At 43.0% G+C, this 23,302-nt stretch overlaps 1 protein-coding gene across 2 annotated transcripts in view; it reads left to right on the top strand.

The window, feature by feature from the left end:
• The window catches only part of LOC123024840 (SPHK1 interactor, AKAP domain containing), a 50,642-nt gene extending 27,557 nt beyond the window's left edge, over nt 1-23,085 (top strand). Inside the window, exons 3-11 of one of the 2 annotated variants that reach the window (XM_044433015.1) lie at nt 3,198-3,257; nt 5,646-5,780; nt 7,614-7,869; nt 8,154-11,925; nt 14,747-14,929; nt 16,360-16,446; nt 18,919-18,971; nt 19,297-19,481; nt 22,942-23,085. In XM_044433015.1, coding sequence (XP_044288950.1) covers nt 3,198-3,257; nt 5,646-5,780; nt 7,614-7,869; nt 8,154-11,925; nt 14,747-14,929; nt 16,360-16,446; nt 18,919-18,971; nt 19,297-19,481; nt 22,942-23,085 — 4,875 coding nt within the window. The remainder of the gene's footprint in view (nt 1-3,197; nt 3,258-5,645; nt 5,781-7,613; nt 7,870-8,153; nt 11,926-14,746; nt 14,930-16,359; nt 16,447-18,918; nt 18,972-19,296; nt 19,482-22,941) is intronic. The other variant, XM_044433016.1, reaches the window with a different exon arrangement.
• The last annotated feature ends 217 nt before the right edge of the window (nt 23,086-23,302 follow it).

The following is a 23,302-nucleotide window of genomic DNA, read 5'->3' as shown; positions in this document are numbered from 1 at the left end:
CCTCCCCTAATATTCTTGATGACACACTTGCTACTGCCCTTCTGGCTGGCCTTGTCAAAGCCAATTCTTTCCCAAGTGGATAGAAAATGCTGTTTAACAGACCATAAATTACCTGTGCTTCTCATCACACTGTTTGTCTCACTGTTACTGAAATTCACTGAGTCCACCCAAATTTCCTGGCTTTATTGACTGCCGGTATGGTCTTAACACCATTGCCCTCCCCTCCCCTCCGTTCCAGCCTTTTGCACTAGGACACTTCACCACACCAGACACAGAAGATTGTCTGCAGGAAAACCCTATTCAGGTATGAGCAGGGATGGGCAAGAATGGAGACACAGAGTAACTCTATGCATACATGGACACTGATTGATGGATGGATGGATTGATTGATTGATTTATATCCTGCCTTTTTCCTACAAAGGGCTCAAGGCAGCTTACATCATTCTCCTCCTCCATCTTATCCCCACAACAACAACCCTGTGACGAAGGTTGGGCTGAGCATCTGTGACTGGGCCAGAGTCATCCAGTTGGCTCCATGGCTGAGCGGGGACTAGAACCCAGGTCGCCTGAGTCCCAGTCCCATGCTCTTAACCACTACGCCACACTGGCTCTCACATGATAATCCAGCCCTTTGCATAGACATGCACATGTGCAGCACACATACCCGCAGTAGGGAGGCCTACGTGTGTGCATGTTCCGCACAGTTCAGTGCCTCCCCCCCCCCCGCCAATCTGCTGAGTTAAATGCCATGCGGAACTCTAAGCATGACAGAGCAACAGATCTATGATTCTGCATGCTACTAAGAAGGAGCAGGCACACGAGGGAACCATTGCTGCACATCAAAGGTGGGAAAGGTACAGTCGTATAATGTTGGTAGCCAGAAGCTCCCCTCAGTCCCAGCCAGCATAGCCAATGTCAAGGGTGATGGGAGTTGTAGTCCAACAACATCTGGTAGGTCAGATGTTCTCCATCCTTCCTGTAAAGCAAAGTTAAGGATCCCTTTCATTCATGGTACAGTAGTGGCAGAATTTGGGTTGCATGTTGGGTTTTGTCTCAACCTAGTTCGGATTCAAGTCTGTGTAATGCAGACCTATTGCATGCACAAAAAATGGCCATCTGCAGAACAGGCTGCATAGCAGATGGAACAAGAAAGGGCAAAATAAGATTTTATTTCCCTTTTCAAAATCTAATGCTCCCCTTAGTTACATAAGTGTCTGGACACAAAAGCAAAGCTTTATCTTAAAATAAAATATGTGTGCATTAGATAATGCTAGTTTCCTGCAGCCATGACTAGGCTAACTTCTTGGAAGTATCTGCTGTCAGAAATGCAAATGTCAGAGTCATAAAGCTATGGCACAGCAATAAAAGAGCTCTATTTACAGAGTGTTCTAAGGCTGTTGCTAAATAAATCGTTCATGAGGACATTGTCTTTTATGGGCTTTTTAAAAAGTATGTTCTTTGTTATTGCTTATTCTTGCAAAGTATGTACACATGATAATGCCAAGCATACTTTGCTGTGAGGTGTTGCTGCACCAGGCCAATTACTGTTAAATAACAGCCCTTTCTAGAATTATAACAGAAACTGATGTATGTCATTCTAAATGTACAAAGTGATAGAAAGGCTATTTCTCTGAAAAGGGTGGAGTATTCAATGGGTGGCTAAGTATGAATTAGTTTTGCACAAAGTCCTGCTGGCTTAAGAATGCCTCTATCGATTTCTGTCTTTATATTAAGTCTACATCATCCAATTCTGTATTGAACTAATAAGCATTTGAGAATAGATTACATAAGTCTGCTAATTTTGCCTATGTTTGCATAACTGCACCAAGATGTTGGCCCCTTTTTAAGTTTTTGCTCAGTTGGAGATAAGTTGTTCTTAAGTTTTCATTATATACTGTGTTGCTGAACATGTGCTTATATTAACACAGGATAAAAATGTCCCCCTCCAAAATACACTGCTTCCATACTCAGGTGACACAAACTGGATTTAAATGAACTTCTTAGCTCAAATTATCTGAAAGAGCAAATTCCACAGAGAGAAAACTCAAGGTGCTTGCAGTGTGTGGGGTTTCAGTGTGTGTTTTGTTTACTCCCACGAACAAAACAAGAAAAAAAGCTATTTTTCTTCTCAATAAAATGCTTTAGACCAATTCATCTGGAGAGAATGAGGTTGGAGAAGGCCACTGCAGAACACGCTGTATATTGAATTGTATGTGTGTGAGAAGAAAGAATCTGGCTGCTCTTTGTTGAATAGCTGAAGCGTTGAAGATTGTGTGCAGAGAGTCCCATTCATAAGCTCTTGGGCCTCTTTGCCCTTTTGTCATTGCAGCAAAATAGCTATACATGGCTGAATACAAGAAAGCAAAAGCCAGAATTCTCTGTAGTCCAGAATCAAAGATGTCACCTACAACGAAAATAAGAACATTGCACAAGGGCTTGTGAAAAGTTGTCTCTGAAATAGTTCTATCATAACGTGGCAACCTGAACCACAGCGTGCTCTTTGAAACTGGAAGCTGCTGTTGAAAGAAACCATCATACCTCACTGCAAACAGAGTGGAGTCATTTTGCAGAACTGGCTTCTACAGACACCAGCCTTTATGCATGAAGACTGAAGAAAGAGGGACTATAGCTTGGGAGCAGAAGGTATCCCTTGCTAGCAGAAAGGTCCAGCTTCAATTTCGTGTGTCTCCACTTTGAAACAGCATCAGGGAAGGCTAGGGCTCACTGGTAGAGCACCAGCTTTGCATGCAGAAGGCCCCAAGTTTAATCTTTGGTTTCTCGTCCAGGTAGGCCTGGAAATATTCCTGGCTAAAATCCTGCAGACCTGCTGCAAACCAGTGTTGTTGATACTGGACTAGGTGGGCAGTTTCCTATTTTTTGATCAAGGACCTCTTCCCGAGTCCTGAGACAGCTGTTGTCAGCCAGTGTAAAAGATACTGAGCTTGGTTGTCAAAAAGTTTGACTGGTGCAAGGCATCCTCCTATTTTGCAGTGTAGTATAAATTTCCTTCTTTCCAGTGCATTTCTCTGAAGTGTTGAGTTGCTTACTTTTGACAATCCTCTCTTTCATGGCAAAAGTTGGCCTGTTGCATAATATGCTTAGTACAATTAATTTGTCTTCACTTCCAAATAGTTTCATACTTTTTAAGGGTTTAACAAAGAGTTTAAATCTTTTCATTTCTTTCTCTGTAATTGCAGGTTTGCTTTGTGAATCTGGATGCACACAAAGATGTTTGCAATGATGAACTCATGAAAGAGGCAAGTGCTCAGCTAATACATACAGAAATGGCTCCTATTACATACTGGAAAATAAACAGAAAACTGAAGGGATGTCTGGACCATTTCCCAGGTTGGGGTGGGGACAGAGAATGGAACACCACTTTGATGATAAATGTATCCCATGTACAAGACCACTAATGACTCTAAGAACCCACACACATACTTCCAGCAAATTTGAACTAGCCTGTAGTCTCATGGATAGGGAGGGAAAACAGCTCCAAACCCTTCATCCGAGCCATTGCCTTAAGTCAGGACATCTTATACCTTTCCATAGTACATACAATCTGCTCAAGTTCACCAACTCATGACAGCAGGAAACAGCTTGACCCACCAGCAGAGTACCCCAGTCCCTATCTCTATAACAAGCAGAAAATGACAGGTCCAGACAGAGATGGACTTCCGGGAAGCTGAGAGGAAGCTAGAAATGTATCACCCTGCCTTTTTAAAGGCTCCATGCCATTCATCGATGTATATCCGAACTTACAATCACTTACTAGAGAAACTAGAGGATGCAGCAGGGGGATGTCAGGGGTCTCTGTTCTGGAAAACTTTGCCCTACAGTATTGCCAGTTTTTAACTGGCTCGGTGCTTCAAGCACAGAGGCCCCTTTTTTGACTGACAGCCATCTCAATGAAGGTTATCTGGATCCAAACCATGGCCCAGAGGTCAGAATTTATTTAAGATGCCCTTGATATGTGTCACTGGAGGCATATAGGCAAGCAGCTGAATAGTATGGCTGCCCTGTGGGCATTGACCTTCCCAGGAGAACCTCAGGTCAGCATCACTATATTCTACCTCAGAGGTAGGAAGAAGGAATTTACCCACTGTGAAGCAGTACTCCCCAGGGACAATTCCTAACAGGAGACTGTCCAAAATTTTCTTGGCCAACTTCAAGGAAGGTGATCCCATAAATACTTAGACTACATTTTCTTGTGCTTAACTCTTTGTATAGTTACTTTTCCTGATATTTGGCTAAAGCTGACTTTCAGCAATTTAATGCTGTTTCTTGCCTCTCAGGATAGAATGAATATACATATATTTCTTTTCAGCATCCTTTTTAACACTTGCAAACTGTCATTGCTTCCCTCGTTAATCTTTTATCTGAGCTAAATATATCTTCTAGATCTTTTGTCAGCCTTGCATTTTCCCACTGAAGCTAAGCATTTCCATCATTACACTCCATGTAAAAGCATGCTCAGGGACCTTTCCTTTGCAAGCTTGGCAACAATCCTTTCCTTGGTAAAATCCAGTTAATTCCAGTTCTGGCCCTACCATTAGGCAGAGTGAGGAGACCACCTCTGGTAGCAGATACTAAGGAATGGGGAATGATCTTGAGATGCTGGAGGTCAGAGCTGTGTGTGCCACACAACCCATACTGCACCCCTTCAGGTAGTCTGCTGTCCACAGGTGGAGTGAAAGACACTGCTCAATTGCCAAGATGAAGTTAAGGGTCAGTTCCCAGTCGAAATGGATTCTATGCACAGAATGGTGGAGGTGCCATCTTGTCCTTCAACTCAGTCAGAAACATGTCTGGTTGACTGATATTAACTAGAGTGTTTTCCCACCACCTTGGTGTTAATGGATGGCATTACAGTTTAGCTTGTGGCATGCAGGCACATTTTCAAGCTGCAACAGTTTAACTACATGCAAGATACAGGTAATGTAAGAATTCCTGGCAAAAGCAAATGTGTCCTGTGCAGATGGCAAGGACAGCAGCACTGGGGGCTGAGCCAGCAAGCACAGCCTTTCCTTTGCATACATTCGTGAACACCCCGAGGGGAGTTTGTAGAAGAAACTTTATTTATTTATTTATTTATTTCCACATCTGTGCCTCCCCATAACCTGAAGTTTCTCTGGGTGGCTTACAAATTCTAGAACAGCACAGAATACAATAATAAAGCAATAAATAAAGCAATACATAATAGATAAAGCATACACTTGTGATTTAATATACACTACAGCAGCCTTCCACATCCCAGTGGGATGGTGTCCAGATGGGGTGAACTGTGATTCCCATCATCCCCAGCCAGGCCATACTAACTGGGTATGTTGAGGAGGTTACAGGCCAATGCACGCGGAGGTCACCATATTGTGGAAAGGCTGAACTAGAGGACTAAACAGGCAAACTTTGATTAGTGCAATTGCTGGAAAACCATCTGGGTCTTGGTTCCATATGTTCATCTACTCTTCTTGTAACTCTTGCCTCATAAGCACTCTATTTTTAGACCAGCCAGCATCTTAACCCCATGTGAAGTTCATTCCAATACTTTTTGAGTGCATGCCAGCAGCTCCGTTTATTTTATACCTGATGGCACAGCTGGAAAAAGAAATGTGGGTTTCCTCATGTTCACATTTCTTGTACTTCAGAGATTGATCAGCATCTCCCCAAATCTCCCGAAGCTTATCAACTCCATGAATGTACAGCCACCAAAAGAGAATGAAATTGTTCTGCTGAGTGGATTAACTTCAGGGAAGCTTCAGAGTGATTTTGAAGTACCCCAGGTATAAACTTTAAATTGATCTACTGGAATGTCTGGTACTCTGTAAGGTGTATTTCATGCCTCGTAAAAGAAACGGTGCAGGACATACCGGGGGCGGGGTAGCAGTGGCTTGCATCTAACAGCTGGTTCACAAAGAATAAGGCTGAAATAGTTCTGCATACACTTAGTGGAAGCCAATCTCCTTGAATTTAGAGGTTTTCACTGCAGAGCAGACAATCTGAAGCTTTTCTAAAAACGAATTTATATCTGCTCTTGCTAGTCTGTCACTGTGTGAGTTTTTATCTCTACCTATGTATTGATTTATTGCCTTTCTAATCTGCCCAGTACTAAATTCAAAGCAAATATTAACAGTCAATCCTATGGATGCTTGAGCAGAGAAAAATGGCCTATAACTTCCAGTATCCCTTTGCCAGTGTAGGACTCTTTTCTGTCTAAACATGCATGGAATAGCACCCTAAGGTGTCTTTGTGCTGCAACAAAGTGAGATACAAATGTTTATCCGAAACACATATTGCACCAAGGGAATATTGCATCAAGGTAAATGGAGCTGAAATCCAATGCATATTTCCCTGGAGCAGAATAAACAAATATCCTTGTTTATTCTAGGATTGCACTGCATGACTGCAGCCCTATACACACTCTTCCAGAGTAAGCACCCCTGAATATAGTCGGGATTGTGTCTGACTAAATGCGCATAGGATTGTGCTGCATGGTTCATTTCATTGGCTTTATTATACTTCTAGCTGCTGAAGCATAGAATGTTACTGCCTATATACTTTGAGAATCCTTACCAGGTATCAACAATAAACAGATGTTGGGTGGGATCCAGAGTTTTCATTTCATGAATGGAAGGAACTTGCATTCATGGAAGGAGTATTGCTCCCATGTAAAGGGCCTTTCCACGAGCACCAAGGTTCCTGCTGTGGCTGAAAAGTCTCCTTCGATTCACAAATAAGAGCTTTGGGTCCAAGCCCCTGTCTTCAGCCATGGCCACCCAGCCAGTGTCTGTAAGAACAACGAAGCATGTGGCCAGTGACTAAACAAAAATCATTCATGGCCAGCAAGTGGCTACCATTTTTTAGTCATGGTTGACCACATCTGTGACCATTTTATTTTCATTTGCCAAGTAAAAACTCTCCTCCTTCATTTTATAAAGTCAAGTTGCTGTTCATATGCAAACTATGCAACAACCATTTATGTTGAGTAGAACAGCAGATATTAATGAAAAGGAAAAGCAAAAGCCCAGCAAAAACCTTAAGAAGGGCACACAGGTGCCCCCTCCTGTGGGTGTTTGAGGTTTTCCAGGGATGCTGATAGAGTCTGATGGAGTCAGGACAAGAGTTAGGAACAGATGTGGGTTTATTTATTTATTTAAAACATTTCTATGCTGCCCCATTCGTCAAAGGGTTGTGCTGGGGATGGTGACAGGACCATGTCCCCTGGAGAGAAGGGCCTTGAATAAGGTGCTGCCTAGCCTTCCTTGAGGAAGTTTTTACATTAGTCTTCTGCTACACGCTGAAAGGTCGAAGGGCCAGGGGTCATAATAATGTGATGGCATTAGCTGGAAATGGTGCTGGCACTTTGCCATGCATGCAATGCAGCTCTTATGCATTTACTCAGAGGTTCCATTGAGTTCAGTAGCACTTACTGCTAAGTAAATGTACTTAGGGTAGCAACCTTAAAACATAATAATAGACATTCCAAAACTGTCTGTAATGCCTTGCAGACATTCAGAAAAATGTATTTGTTCCATAGGAGAACATAGAGAGTAATGACAAAATTGGGAGATTTTCATGCTAATTGTGTTACTGTTTGGCTGTTTTTCTCCATCTAGTGTTCCTGGCTGGCAGATGTCTGTCTGGTTCAGTGTGCAAGAGGAAACAGAAAGAACAGCACAAGCTGCATCATTTTTGAAATAAACAAGTTTCTGATTGGGCTGGAGCTCGTGCAGGAGAAGCAGCTGCACCTAGAGGCTAGCATCTTAAAGCCTGAAGATGATACTAACTGCTCGGTGTCCTCAATAGAGGAAGACTTCCTCACAGCATCAGAGTACTTTGAAGAAGAGAATGAGGCAGATGAATATAGAAACGGTAAAATCTAGTCAACCGAATGAATATCTGCAGCTGTCTGTGCAATCACATTCATGGGGTTTTGTGCTCATGGAAACTGCACTTTGTGTTAATTGGTGCATACCTTTTAACTGTGGCATGAGAGCAATATAATAAGAAGCTAAATTTTCCTTGTGCTGTTAGATATCGTTGGTCATGAAACAGAGATAGATGGTGATTGCACTCTCTGATGCTTTGGCACATCCACTGTTCAGGAAATTATGCTTGGCTTCCTAAAGGCTAACATATTATTTTCCCTTTCCCAGGTCATAAAAAGCTAAATGTCACAGAAGCTGCAGCAGAGTTCAAAACATACAGAGGTAAAGGACTTGAAAACCTACATTGCAAAAAAGTTAGGTTACCATTTACTCTGGAATCTAATTCTAGTAACAAAGGCAGCACTGCTTCTGCTAGAACATTAAGCTCTTCTGAAGAAGAATATAATGGTGAGGATGAAGAGACTGTAACTAAAACTGTTAATCAACTTCAATGGAAGACTGACATTGCTGGAAAACCTAAGACTTCTTGTAATATCGATGATCTGGAAGACTCTTCTCGTGGTGACACAGACAATTCTGATGTATCAGAAGATGCATCTTTGGCCATAATGGCTAAGGAGGAAATTATTGCTTTGAATGATGCAACAACAGAACAAAACAGTCATTTAGGCACATCAGAGTATAGACCTGAAAGTACCTTTCATCCTCCCATGCAGAATGAACAAGCCACTGCAGGTCAATTTGCTACAAATCTGGCAGAGTCTGTCCTGCAAGATGCATTCATCAGATTGTCTCAGTCTGCTTTTACCAAAGAGGCTGCCATCAGCATCTCTCTTGGTAACTCCTTAACTTCAGCTGCATACACATCACAGGATGTAATGGCTTCTCGGTCATGGAATGAGCTTCCCAAAATAGTTATTGTTCAAAGTCCAGATGGCTCTGACAACACACCTGAATGGCCTGGGGCTAACCTTCCAAATATATGTCCTTGGTCTGAAGTTGAACATGCTACTGAAGATGCAGATTGGTTACAAAACAACAGTTCCAATGGAGGCACCCAAAGTGCCTTAGAGGTAGCCTTGGCCTGTGCCGCTACAGTCATTGGTACCATTTCGAGCCCGCATGCTACAGAAAAGCTCAAAATAGAACAGGAGACTGCAAACTCTAAAACACATGTGGATGATAGTGAAGACTTAGAGGAAAAGTCTTCCCAAAATGTCAGTTGTACACCTGTGGACTATTCATTTCCATCTGCCCTGTGCGGCATGACTCAAGTAGCAAGCGCTGTTGCTGTTTGTGGCTTCGGAGAAAGAACAGATGCCAAGTATCCTATAGCTTCAGGTGGACTCCTTTCTGCTGCTGAGACATCAGCAGCCATTACTCTTCACTGTAGCATAGCCATAGGGAGCAGCATGGAGGATTTGAACAATAGTATTGCACAAGTGTTGCTCAAAGAGGCATCCTTAGTGCTGTCAAAACCTGAAGCATACAGGAATATAGGGGACTTCATGGAGTCTATAAATGGGAAAATTGTTCAGACAGTAACAAAGCCCTCAGTTCCCCACTTGGATGAAATAATTGTTGATGAACTTGCCCAGAACTTGTCCAATGTTATCCTCAGACATTCAGTGGAAGAGGTCAGGAAGAAGCAGCTTAATGCATGTTCAGACAGAAGTATAGATCTCAGTACCCAGGATGTCTTTATTGCGACTGCAAATAAGCTGCTTTTTAATGTGCTGTATTTCACATGTAAGAAGATGACTGATATTGCACAACTCGGTGAATGTCTGAATACTCTGGCTGATGATCATCTTAACAGGCAGATAATGGAAAGCCAGCCAAAAGAGACAGCACACGATCTATTAGAGTCACCCACAAGCTACCCCAAGAGCAAGGCTTTTAGCATCTTCCGTGGCACCAACACTGATAAGGGTGCTGTGTCAGCAACACATTCAGTGGAAGACATCAAAGGGGAAGTTGCACCAGACGCCCCAGAATCTGCCACATTTCCCACCAATTCACCATCCAGGACCCATGCTCACAGTTCATCCTCTGGAAAAACATCTCCTAAGAAAAGATATTTGAAAAGAACTGCAAGAGAGTGTTACAGATCCATAAATTCCAGTAGCAATCAAGCTAAAAAGGACATTCATTCATGTGCTGGCAAAGAAAATATGACAGCGACTACTGAATGCAGACATGGCCTTCGAGAACTTCAATCTCCCAATGTTGCAATAAGTACAGAAAGCCATGAGAAGCACATGGGTGATGCAGCATGGCACAGCGAAGCCCAACGCAGTGTGTCCTTATTGGGTACTCAAGCTTTTCTGCCTCCCCAACCTCTGCTACAGTTGAAACACCCAACAGATAAATACTGCATAGCAGATTTTGCAGAGGAATTGGCAGAGACTGTGGTCTCTATGGCAACAGAAATAGCTGCCATTTGCCTTGACAATTCAAATGGCAAGCAACCTTGGTTCTGTGCATGGAAGAGAGGAAGTGAATATTTGATGCCCCAGGCTTTGTCATGCCGGACCATCAAAAGAAAGAAAGAAACACAGTCTAATGGATCGGTTGTAAGAAAGCATAGGCCGCCTAGGTTGAGTGAGATCAAGAGAAAAACAGATGAACATCCTGAGCTAAAAGAAAAGCTTATGAATAGGGTTGTGGATGAATCCATTTATCTTGACGATACAACAGATTCAAGCAATAGCTTTGCCAGTGATGTAGCTGCTAAGATTATTAATTTGGCAGAACTCTCTGTGGTGGATAATGTATGGCAGAGTCCAAACCATCCACGAAATAGGCTACTTTGTGACCGGTGGAGCAGAGTCAACGCATCCAGCTGTGAAAGCATTCCTGAAGAGGACTCAGATTCCAAAGGGTCTGCAAATACTTTGGCTCTCATGAACACTTTAGGGCAACCCCTAAGCAGGACAAGTTCTGTCTCTAAGCAGTCCAGCTGTGAAAGCATTACAGATGAGTTTTCACGGTTTATGGTCAACCAGATGGAAAATGAAGGTCGAGAATTTGATTTATTACTTGATTACTATGCTGGGAAAAATGCAAACAACATCTTAAATTCTGCACTGCAGCAAGTCACCAAGAAAAATGGCCACCTCAGTGTGAGGCCAAGTTGCCCATCCAAACAGTCAAGCACAGAAAGCATTACGGAAGAGTTTTATAAATATATGCTAAGGGAAATTGAAAAGGAAAATAAGGAAAATGGGTTTTCTGCTAGGAGTGCAAAGGACTGGAGCAACAATTTATTACCTCCTTCCCAACGATCAGCTTTTTGTTTTAGACAGTCTTCAATGCCTGATAGCAGATCAACAGCATCCAGGCTTACAGTGAATGTGCCCATCAAAGCAAATTCATTAGATGGCTTTTCTCGCAATGGCCACCAGGATTCTTTAACCATACAGCCTATCAGTACAGTGTCCTCATCAGGGCTTTGCAAATCAGACTCTTATCTGTATCAAAGATGTCGGACTGATAAGGTAACTGACATGCTGATTCATGAGACCTGGTCAAACTCCATCAAAGCCCTGATGTGCAAGAATAAGATCATAGCTGATGATGGGGAGATCGCGGAGCCTGATCAACATCCTCATGGTTCTCCACCACATGTTCAGCAATACGCAAACAGGCTAGCTGAAAACATTGTGGAGAGTGGGAAAACCTTAATTGCCATCCATCAGGATTCTGCAGACACAAGCAAAGCAACAGACAGCAGCTGCATCCCAGTAGGGATCCAAAGTAACTGTAAACCCACCGGAGACAGACTAGATGTAGATGTGAAGAAACAGCATACTGGATCCCCTGGTTCGTTTTCCACAAACCAGACAAGCTCTTCTGCATGCCCAAGGGAAGTGCCTTTAATTCAGATAGAAACAGATCAAAGAGAAGAGTTTAATAAAGGCTCCCAGCCCTTAACAGAAGCTAACATCACCTCTGGGAAAACGAGGGAGCATCTAAACAATGAAAAATCTACAAAGGCAGATTCAGGAAGGCATCTGGTTTCCACAACAACCAACAGGTAAGTTTCCTATCCAGACTGAAGTACATATGTTTGTGTGATAAGTGGATGTGTAGAGGCACACCCCTCTTCCCATATGGCTGCAACGAGCAAAAATAGGCACCAGTGCATTCTTTTTCACTCACATTCATGTGTGGAGTATAACTTATATATGCATTCACTAAGTCTGAACTGCTATAAATGTTTGCCTGGAAGTAAGCCCACAGAAGTAGACCGAAATGTATTGGCAGATCTCTGGATGATTTGCAAGAGATCAGCAAGAGTTTCTGACTCCCAAATGTTTAACAATAGCAACACAAAATGGCGTTTTTCTACCTGAATTAGACTGCTGAATTGCAGAAAGCTTGAAGTAAGCAGGGGTGTTTGGTGTGTGAAAGCACTCTGAGCTCAGCCCAGCTCTGCTGCTGATGAAAATGTATGCCTGGGCTTCCAATCTAAAGATCTGAATGGAAAGACCCTTTATATGGTGCATCCTGAACATTATCTGCACATAATAGGATCTCCTCTGTGGCTAGGCTTCTAGTATATAGCTTATATATTAAGCACAATAATTAATCCAGCCCTGGTGAAATGAACTATTTATATTTATAGATTCTCAGTTGTGCTGTCCTAGTATTACCTGCAATATTACTGTAAAAATGGACATATTTTCTACATTCCTCTGGACTCATATAGGTCTTGGCCTAGGTTGAAAAGACCAGAGTGCTGGATTTCATATTTCATGCAGATTCAAGGTTGTTCATGAAACTATTTCAGTGGCTGTTTCTTAGCCTCCATTAACTTCTGCTTCACCTGCTCCCTTCTCCCATTTGTTATGGAGCAATATGAGTCATCCTGTCTGTAGACAATGCCTATTCATAGAAAATTGTGCTACATTGTTTGATCCAACTCTTTCTGACATTGCTCTAAAAGTTCGTTTATGAAATCTAACTTAAAACACAGTTTTGGAATAGTGTTGCTATTATTTGGTGAATCTGATATGGATGAGAATAGATCTTGGCTTTCTTTAATTTTCATGTTGATAATGTCGTTATCAAAAGTTACGTTTTCTCGATGATAAAAATTCAAGCTGCCTGGCATACCTGGGCAAGATTTGGCTTCTCCAAAGTTCTGCTAGTTCAGCCATAGACAAAAAATGTGCAGTCTCACCAAAAGTCAGCAGGCTTAACCAATCCACCCACGTGCACCCATTGGAGAAGCTTGAACAATGGGAAAAGCAGGCAATTGATCCAGAAGGAATTGTTACTTGCATTTGGAATAAGGACATGTAGTTAGAACTGCCAGTTCTGCATCCAGGTATCACAGACAGTACTTATGCCCTATGTGAGTGTGTGTGCATAAAGGAGAATAACAGTAAAACCAAGAACCCAAAACTATGTTAAAATATGCCGATGGCTAATAAAATAACAGCAGCAGCCCAAAATACAAGTACAATCTAAAAGAACAAAACTATTTTAATGATGAAAAATTAGTGCTTGGCAAATACACTCTTGTCCTGGGGTAAGCACCCCTGCAAAGAGGTTTGCATAGTAAGGGTGCCATGACTGAAAAGGCCCTTTCCCCATATACCTTCCTCCCACCCCCCCACCCCCCACACACACATACAAGTGCCAGATATATGTTGTGGAGGGTGCCCAAAGAAGGGCCTCTGAGAATAAATACGTAGCAGGAACATGCTGTGTCTCCTGCCGTCTTTCCTTCCTTGTCTTCTGTTCCTCTTCCCCACTGACTGAACTAAGCTGAACTTCAGTTTTGCAACACAAGTAGGAGGAGGAGGATTGGCAGAAACCACAACAGGGCTGAAGCACAAGATGCAACAATGCTGCCCCTGAAATGTAACTTGGCAACCCCACCGGTTGCTGGCAGAAAGCCTAATGCCTCTGACAAGCTAGGCACCTTCAAAAAGAGCAGCATGAAGATATATCCGATGATGCTCATGTCCTTGCCCTGTACTAAAACAAGACTGAGCAAGGTGGATCAGTTCACCAATAGAAGACACTGGACAAGTGTGCATGATATGATTCCATCCCCACCCCTGCCCGGGAATTTTAAACACATGCTGTTGATAAAATCCCCCCGTCTCTGGCAGACTGTCAGGCACAGCTAGGGGCTGTGCGCTCCTCCATCCCCTTCTTCCCCACTCCTGCTCCCCAGTCCTCCTGCAGTATCCCAACAAACAGTGCAAGAGTACCTAGATATCTCCTTAGCAGTGGCGAGTCATTCATGCAGGCTGCAGCTTCACTTTAAAAAAAATGAAAGCCACTGTTAAGGGCTGTTTTTGTGATCCTTTTGAGGGCATCCCAAAGGTGCTTTCCCCAAGGATGCCCACGGGTACAGTGGGGAGCTACCCATGTTGCCCACTACTTTTTAAAGAAAAAATTAAAGGGGCTCTCAACACAACAAAGGTTTGTTGTTGGTTTAACATGAGCCGTCATTTGCGCGAAGGAGACTAGACTTTTTAGTAGCACTGGAAGTGGTCTCCTTAGTGCAACATGGCCAGGCTAGTAAAAACGGGGCAGGCTGGAGGGTCTGCTGCCCAAATCCTGCAGGCAGCCTCCCCAGCCAGCCCAGTGCCTACCCGCTCACCACCACTTACACAGATAGTTGCACAGATATACGATGGCAACCAAACCCAGAGGAGGAGGGGGCTTTGCAGAAGGGGGCTGTTTCCCCCTTTGGCAGCACAATTCCAGGGGTCTACCTAAAAACCACCACCCAGGAAAAAGTGCTGTGTTTGGATGACTTGTAGCCACGTTGTGTGAACCCAATCAGAAAATATTCCCATGAGTATATTCTTCCAATCTCTCTTCTTCTCCATCAGCATGGCAACCTGCAACGGCCAGGAGCCCGAAGCCTCCGTAGAGGCCAAAGCTGTGGAGGAGTCTCCAGTCCCTCTCAGCAGCAGTGATGAGAGCACAGGGAGCAGCTGGTGTCAGCTGGCCAATGAGGAGGACAATCCTGACGATACCAGCAGCTATTTGCAACTCAGTGAGAGATCTATGAGGTAACTCTGTGCCCTTTGAGCTGCAAGGGGTGTAATCACCAGCATAAGCGTTTTGATGGTCCTTTACTCTGAATGAACGTCACTGGAATAGATCCGAAGGAGGTCTAGCTTTCATACAGTGCTGTGGGAGGCCTCGTTATGTATTTGGAAACCATGTGCAAAGGCACTGAAACCCAGTCCTAAGCCATTGCTTCCTCTTCCTGCAAAGGAAAGTGCCATCTGACAAGCTAATTAGAGTCAATCATGGCTCATTTTGTCTGTTCCATCTTCCAAACATGTTTATTGCACCTAGTGTTTGGATCATTTGCATTTTACACTGTTGGACCAAACTCTCATTTCCTTTGTTTTGATGGCCATGACTGAAAAGGATGAGCTTGAATGGTAAATGACTTCCCAGCACTTTTCCTGCCTGGTTCTTCTTTTGTCGGTTCTCACAAGAACTGCATATGAGAACAGTGGAATTATGCAGCTTCATTATGACTGAATTCCCCAGAATTGTATATCCTGTAAAGAAAAATCCTAGGAGAATCTAGAGCTCTTTTAAGCACATTTTTATATAGCTTTTCAGGTTTTTTCTGATTCCTCATATTTATGGTGTTACTACAACCAAATCAAATCAGCCAAATTTGCACCCCTAAAAGATTTTGCTCCCAATGCAAACAATTATTGTACCTGAGATCTCACTCCAGAGTATTTGGTTTAGGAAGTCATACATGAATATAGCACTATATTTAGTGCCCATTATTGTTTTCGGTGTTTATGAGATATGAATCTGGTGGAATCTGACTTACAAGCTGGTGACACTTAGAAGGGAGATGTCAGATAAGTGAGCAATTAACCTGCCTTGCACACACTTTCGGAAGCATCTGCATTTCTAGGAGTGCATTCAAAGGCATCTTGGAGTGTAGAGTCAGAAGGCCTAGGATAGTGTTAGTCAGACACTATCACTTGATGACGGCAAGTGTTAATTGGCATATATGCAAATCAACCACCACAGACCAGCAAATTTTCATTTCTCCTGCAGCCATCTCCAAAACAACACCCATTTGCTGTCAGTGCTGCGTGATGAGACATCAAGCAATGTATATGCATGTATGACTCTGTCTTACATAGTATATTTTGCTATCTAAGACCATGAACTGAAAGAAAGTCTTCCTTTGGCCATATCAAACTGGAACCATCTTGGGATTTGGCTCTTTCTCTGGCCATTTGTAGCATCATTCAATGTTTAGCCATTATGTGTTTTTTTTACTTAATATGTCCAGATCTTTTGTTTTGCTGGGAGCAACTTGCTGAGTAGGACAAGAACTGCTTGCCCTCATGCTGAGAAGCAGAAAAGCAGCAGTGCTGCCTGCCACTTTGGGTTAACAATGTGTTCAAGTGCATGCTTGTGCAGCCTGGCATTAATGCTTAAATTTTTGCTTCGTCAGCAATGGCAACAGCAGTACCACTAGCAGTCTTGGCATTGTGGATCTGGAAATTTATCAGGAAAACATGCCATCTTCTCGTGCCATTCAGTAAGTAGCTCTTAAGGTGACATCTGATCTTGGGAAGTGCTCTTCCATTTCAGCTGAAAGTCATCTGCATCATCTGAAATGTGCCAAACTATTACATTTTTATTGATTGATTGATTGATTTCTATACTGCCCGATAGCCAAACTCTCTGGGGACTTTCCAGAAGCACATAAAATACAGTAGAAATACAGTAGAAAAAACATGGATAGCGAGTTACCCTAGAAAATTTAAAAGCCAAAATTGGAACAAAATTTTAAAAAGTTCAATAGCTGAATCAAATTAAATCACAAGACTTCTTAGACAGCTGATATAATACCCTGATTGTGCCCTTTTTAAAGCTGATTGCATGCCATGTCATAGAGGACAGTCTTAATCTGGCACCAGAAAGATAGTGGAATTGGTGCCAGGCAAGTCTCAGTAGGGAACTTGTTCCATAATTACCTGGAGGCACCACTGAAAAGGCCCTTGTTGCTGCTAACTGAGCCTCCCTTGGAGGTGGCAGCCAGAAGCAGGCTCCAGATCTTGATTGCAGTATCTAGATATATTGCAGTTAGGAGATGTGTTCCATCAGGTATTATGGCCCAAAGCCATGTAGGGCTTTGAAAGTTAAAACCAGTATCTTGAATTGGGCTTGGAAGTATATAGACAACCAGTGGAAGCAGGCCAGTATTGGTGTTATGTGTTCAATCTTCTGATTCCACATTTTGTACAAGATGCAGCTTCTGAACAGTCCTTAAGTGCAATCCCATGTAGAATTATTTGCAGTAAACCATTTTAGAGTGTAGATTACTGAAACCAGGCTATCCCTATTCAGATCAGGCATAACTGAGCCAAATTTGGGAGAAGGTACTCCATGCTGCTGAGGTCACCTGAGCCTTGAGTGACAAAAATGGCCTAAGGAGGACACCAAACCCACTCCTTCAAGGAGAGCAGACCCTCATCCAGAACCCTCCATCTGGTCAGAGGAACCATCTACTAATAGTACCTCAGCCTTGCCTGGATAGAGCTTCAATTTGTTAGCTTTCATTGTCACAGCCAGACACAGGTTTAGTACAGCTTCATCTGCTGGAGAAGAAAAGGAGAAGTAGAGCTACATGGCATCAGTGTACTGATGGCAATGTACTCTAAAACTCTGGATGACCCCACTCAGCAGTTGAAAAGTGTGGGAGAAATGACTGACCCCTGAAGGCAAGTCCACACAGCTGAGCAGTATTGCCCAAGCACCATCTTCCAGAGCCAATCATCCAGGTAACTGATCCAGAAGGATACCATGCTCAGTAAGAATACCCAAACCACTGAAAGATCCAGGAGCACCAACAGAGCACCAACACACTCCCTCTTTTTCCTACTATGTGGCATCATACAGGATAACCAAATACATGCTGTGTGCCTGTGGAGTCCTGCCACTGTGGAGTGGCAGAAAAAGGCAATGAGAGAATTCCTATCTTCACATTTTGAGACAGAAGCCCATTGGATGAGCAAGAGGCACCTATGCTTTGGCTATTGGGTGGCATACAAAGAAATACACAAACAAAGGCAGAGATCATAGATTTTGGCTGGGATCCTAAGACAGCTTAAGTTTGCATGGGCACTTTTGCATGTATCCAGAAGCCATTCCCCACCCACCATACTGACTTAGAACATGTTGGAGGTGCCCTGGAGGTGCCCATTGGGTTTTGCTCTTGATTTGTTGGATATCCATATAGATGTTTTTAGTAGGGAAGGATTCAGGATCTCTTCTGAGCAGAAGATTCACACACAGATCCCTGGATCCTGCTCATAGTGCACTGTTGTATGGAGAAGCTGCATGTGATCTGTGATCTTTCATTTTCAAATTTTTATAAGCCACCTTGAGCACTGTGCATACGGTGGAATGGCAGGATATCCTTATTCTAGAGGAGGAGGAGGAGAAGAAATTGGTTGATAGTTTTAAAATGTGAATACCACAACTGCAGCAGACTCTGTAGCAAGGCATTTCAGTATTTCAAAGGACCTTCACTTTAATACCTTTATAACACATGAGAGTGAAAAGAACTATTAAACTGAATGGTGATGTATTGCAGTTATTTGTTAAATCTGCAAATGACATTTCCACCAAATGGTGCTTAGGGTGGCTAATAGCAGAGTTAATAAATTTCAGAGTAAAAGAAACAAAGTGGGTAAAACATTGATTAAAATCAATCAAAATAACTGGTTAAAACCAATTGCAACGTATTTACAAGTCAGTTTGTAAATGAGCCAAAAGCCTGTCAACAGTGCCTGTATCTCTGGACAAAGAGTTCCAGATTCTGGAAGCCATTCCCAAGAAGGCCTTCTTTTGTGTTTCTACCATTGTGCTGTAAAAACAAGTTCCTCCATATTGCAATAAAGCTGTAATATCTCAAGCCTCTCTTTAATATCATTTCAGCTTTCATGAAAGAATGTCTGTGTCCCCAAATTATTTACAATATTTCTTGTCCTTTTTGTTTCTTAAGTGAATTAGTAGAAGAAAGTGCATTCCGTGACAAACAGCCAGACAAGGTGGAAGGTAGGTTCCAAAATGGGCCATGGGAGTTTGATTTGCTTACAAGTGTGGGAGCCAGTGTGGTACAGTGGTTAAGAGCACAGACTGGGACTCAGGTGATCCGGGTTCTAATCGCCACTCAGCCCCTAGGTGACTTGGGGACAGATATGGACTCTCAGCCCAACCTACCTCACAGGGTTGTTGTTGTGGGGATAAGGTTCAGAAGACAAAGAGAAGCATGTCAACCTCCGTTATTTATTTGAAAGGAAAAAAGGCAGGATATAAATGTAACAAATAAATAAATAGTTATCTTACCAGAATGAAAATTTTTGTGTTGCCCTTTCTTCAGAACACACTTCCGGCTTATCTGTGGGACCAGCCAGTGGGCAAAAGGATATCTTGGTGATAAACTTTGACCTAGAACCAGAGTGCCCTGATACAGAATTGCGTGCCACTCTTCAGTGGATAGCTGCATCAGAGCTTGGGATTCCTATGATCTATTTTAAGAAATCTCAGGAAAATAGAATTGAAAAGGTATGACTTTCTGTATTTGTATTAGTAATGGTAAAAATACTGGGGAGAAGTATTCAGAATGTTGTGAGGATCAATTTGGAGAGAAGGAGAACTTTGTAAGCTGTCATGGGAAGAAAGGCAGGCATAAATATAATGCAATAATGAAAAGGCCCTGCAAGAGGTCAGATAGGAATCCTTCTGCTTCTTGTCTCCAGCAGATGTGGCTTGTACAATACACACCTGTGCCACTTAGAATGTGGAAGGCCATCTTGGGTGCTTCCAGACCTTTATGAGTCAATTGCCAGGCCCCGTTCACAGAAGTTTACAAAGGTCCAAGCAATGTATTGTACCTGTGACCTGTGTTTTCTTACTTCTCCTTGTCTTTTTCCTTAGTGAAGACAATCTATTAGAGAAAAAGTTGGAACATCTGCACAGAGCCTTCCAGTTCCTTGTGCTGGGAACCCTCTGTCTGGAAGCATGTCCTGGCACTCTTAACAGGCATTTCTGCCAGGGCTGTGCATGTAATCCTAACAGCAGCTGCATTAGGGCAGCAGATCATAGAACTGGGCTTCAATCCTGAATATTTTTTAAAAAGCCGCAAAAAATTAAGTTGTCATTAGGTAGAGCCAGGATATCATTCAGTATTTTCCAAAGGGAAATATTTGGAAATTGAAAACATTATTTAAGTTACATTCTGTAAGAACTGCTCAAATTGTGTTCCCTTAAAGAAGCAGCTGTCAGCTCTGCCATATGCCTCTGGAAATAGTGAAACCCAGTTGCTAACACACTCCAGAGAGTGATGAAACACATTCTGTCTGAAAGCATATCCTTAAAAAAACTGCATGCCTAGTTTAACAACTTCAAAATATGTGTTTAAGTTTAGAATGCTGTATGTAAATAGCAAATAGTCTGGCTAGTTCACAGGCATAATATTTCTTCCTGCATTTTGAAAGTGGAGCAATTCCAAGTGAGAAGCCTAATTGGATATTGATTGCAAAAGAAAAGAAAATGAAAAGGCGTTGATTTCCATTTTCAAGTTAGAAGAAAAGCTGGAGTTGGGTGTGTAACATAGCAATGTCCATAATTACATAAAGAATAAAGCACAAACGTGGAAACAGTGTAACATTTTTCCCCAGCTGCCTGAAAATGTAAGGGAAGCAAAATTTAAAAAAAACAAAACATAGTTGGCATGCAGCAAGATAAGAGCTGTTGCTCCTTCTAGCACATGCGCGTGCGCACGCACACACACACACGCTCATGCGCTCACATGAAATTCTTTCAGTGCTAGCCAGGCTGGAAAAGTTCAGATTTTCTCTGGTGGTTCATATAGCTGCCAGGTTGCATAGTCATAATGGATAACCAAATACAGAGGTCTTTTTTACAACGACTAATTAAATTATATATTTAATGTATTACTTCTTTATTCCATCCTTCCTCCAAAAAAAACCAAGGGAGTGACCTGATTCTCACCCCCTGTTTCATCCTACCAAGCAGTCCTGTCAGTTAGAGATAGCGAACAGGTTCACAAGATAATAGAGGGGGAAATAAGCCAGTTATTTTCCCCAATTTATGCTGGTCATGTTTGCTTGTTTACATTCTGGGAGATTTGCATCACAGCTTGATGAGACAGGTGAACTTTCCAAATTCTGGGTGGCATGGTCCCCACGGCATCAAGCCCCACAGACATATGACTGGCACTTGTAGACCAGAGGCGGGAGATTATGCCACCCTGACTTAGTTTGATCTCCATGAGCATGTGAATCAGGCCAGTGAATTGTGTGAATTGCTCTCTTGTCTCCAGGTCTCATCCAACACTGACCACACTGGCTTGGTTTGAATGGAGGAGATGAAGAGAGGGCTTCTTTTCCTTGCCCTTGCATATGTTCGGCAGACACCACACTTCCTGCCTGATTCCCCTCATGCTGCTCAGCTGGCCATGTCGCCTGAATGCTCTGAAGTGTTTAGAGGGAGGTGGCTTTGAAACCACACCAAAATCCCACAACAAGCCATGGGTTCTGGGGCAGTTTCCAAGCCACCCCTGCAGCACACCTTGCCACAGGTGTGGATGATATGGCAAGCTGTGTGTCACAAGGGTCGTTAGGCAATCGTGCCGCATGTGCCTCATGATCCACATGATTGTCCAGAGCTGAACCCCAGCTCCAGGAACAAAGAGCATGCACCGCAAGGAGAAGATTTACTCCTTTAAAGAGTGTTTAACTGAATTTGTGTAGGAAAAGCTGGCCAGAAGCTCTGGTACAAAGCAGGCACCTTCTCTGTGTCCCTCTAATGCACAAGTGTAAATATTTATGTTGCTGCTTTGTGTTTGCTGCTAGCTGTTTTTGTATGCAGTGATGCAGCACCTAGGTCTGTAGTGGGCCAAAAGAATAAATCTGCATATGGCAGGTGTTCCCTCTCTGAACCTCCACCTTCCTCCCATGGTCAAGACAATGTTTTGAAGAATAGAACTGAAATGTGTTGTTAGTGTTGGAGCAGACTCAGCACAGAATTTCAGCTGTCCTTTGGGACTAAGCAACAATACCAACAGCATAAACATTTCTTTGAACATCAAAATTTAGGGGTCAAGATAGTGTCATCAATGCAAAAGACGGAAGCTTCTGCACCATGGTTTGCAGAAACAGGAATAACCTGTGCTAAGCAAGGGCAGAAACCCCAACACAGCTGGGGTGCATGCTCAAAGAGCACAGAATGTTGGCTGAGTTGTTGCAGGGAGAAGCAGAATATTGGGAGGGAGAATGAAAGTACCCTGGAACCCTCCATGCTGCAACATTTCATTGCAGGGTCTATTTCTTCCCTCTCTTTCCAGCATTTGGGGATGAATGCCATTGTTTGTGCAGCTGAAATGGCACCTCCACACAAAGACACTGGAGGGAAGATATGAATAGGCTCAAGGCAAACCCAAAAGTCAGGGAAACACCAAACAGCCTAATCGCCACTTAGAGTGCTCACTGCCACAGCAGCTAACACTTGTGGCAAGGCAGGGGAGGAAAACCAGGTGGGAGGGGACATGAAATAAAGTACTGAGAAGGGCATACCGGACTGCCTGGGGTGCTGCAAGCTTCAAGGCCTTGCTGCAGATCTGACTTGCATTTGCTCTGTGCAATGTGGTATTATCTTCATTCCAAACCAAAGCCTGTCTCTCAGGACTGCTTCTCATAAGCATGCACATCACCCAGTTGCTCATCACCTACTCACGCCTTGCTTGAGCAACGCTGTGTGTGTGTGAAGTGATTCCACTGGAAAGCTAGTGCAGTGGTGGCAGGATGGAAGATTAGTGGCAATGAACCAGTAGCAGCTCATCCCCACATGCAAATCACCATTTGCTTGTGCAATAGGTGAGAGGTGAATAATTGAAGCAGTCCTCTTGTATAGCGCTTTAGGGTCCGCTTCGTTAAAATGAAAAATGGGTCAGAAGGAGAGAGGATTGCAGAAACTTTCTCTAACAATAAATCATTTATTCCAGTTCTTAGATGTTGTGCAGCTTGTCCACCAGAAATCCTGGAAAGTGGGTGATATTTTCCATGCTGTGGTAGAATTCTGCAAGCACCATGAAGAAAGCAGTGAGCTGGCACCAAGCCTTTTTGACTGGCTTCTTGAACTGGGATAAGAAACCATGTTGAACGCCTTGTGTTCATTTTTAATCCATTTTGAGTGGCAGTGGTTTGTGAATGGTCCTCTTTTTCAAAACATCAGCACATAAACTGAAAGGCACAAACTCTGCCCATGCACAAGTCTTTTCAAAGATGTGCATAGTCTGAAAAAATGAAAGAAAAGGCTGAGAGTATTTAATAATATCATGTGGGGGACCCCACATTTTAGACTGC

This window comes from Varanus komodoensis, unplaced genomic scaffold (assembly GCF_004798865.1).
Source record: "Varanus komodoensis strain SLA01 unplaced genomic scaffold, ASM479886v1 scaffold25, whole genome shotgun sequence".
Lineage (NCBI taxonomy): Eukaryota > Metazoa > Chordata > Lepidosauria > Squamata > Varanidae > Varanus > Varanus komodoensis.
Note: the sequence above shows the minus strand (reverse complement) of the source record. Positions and strands in the feature narration are given on the sequence as shown.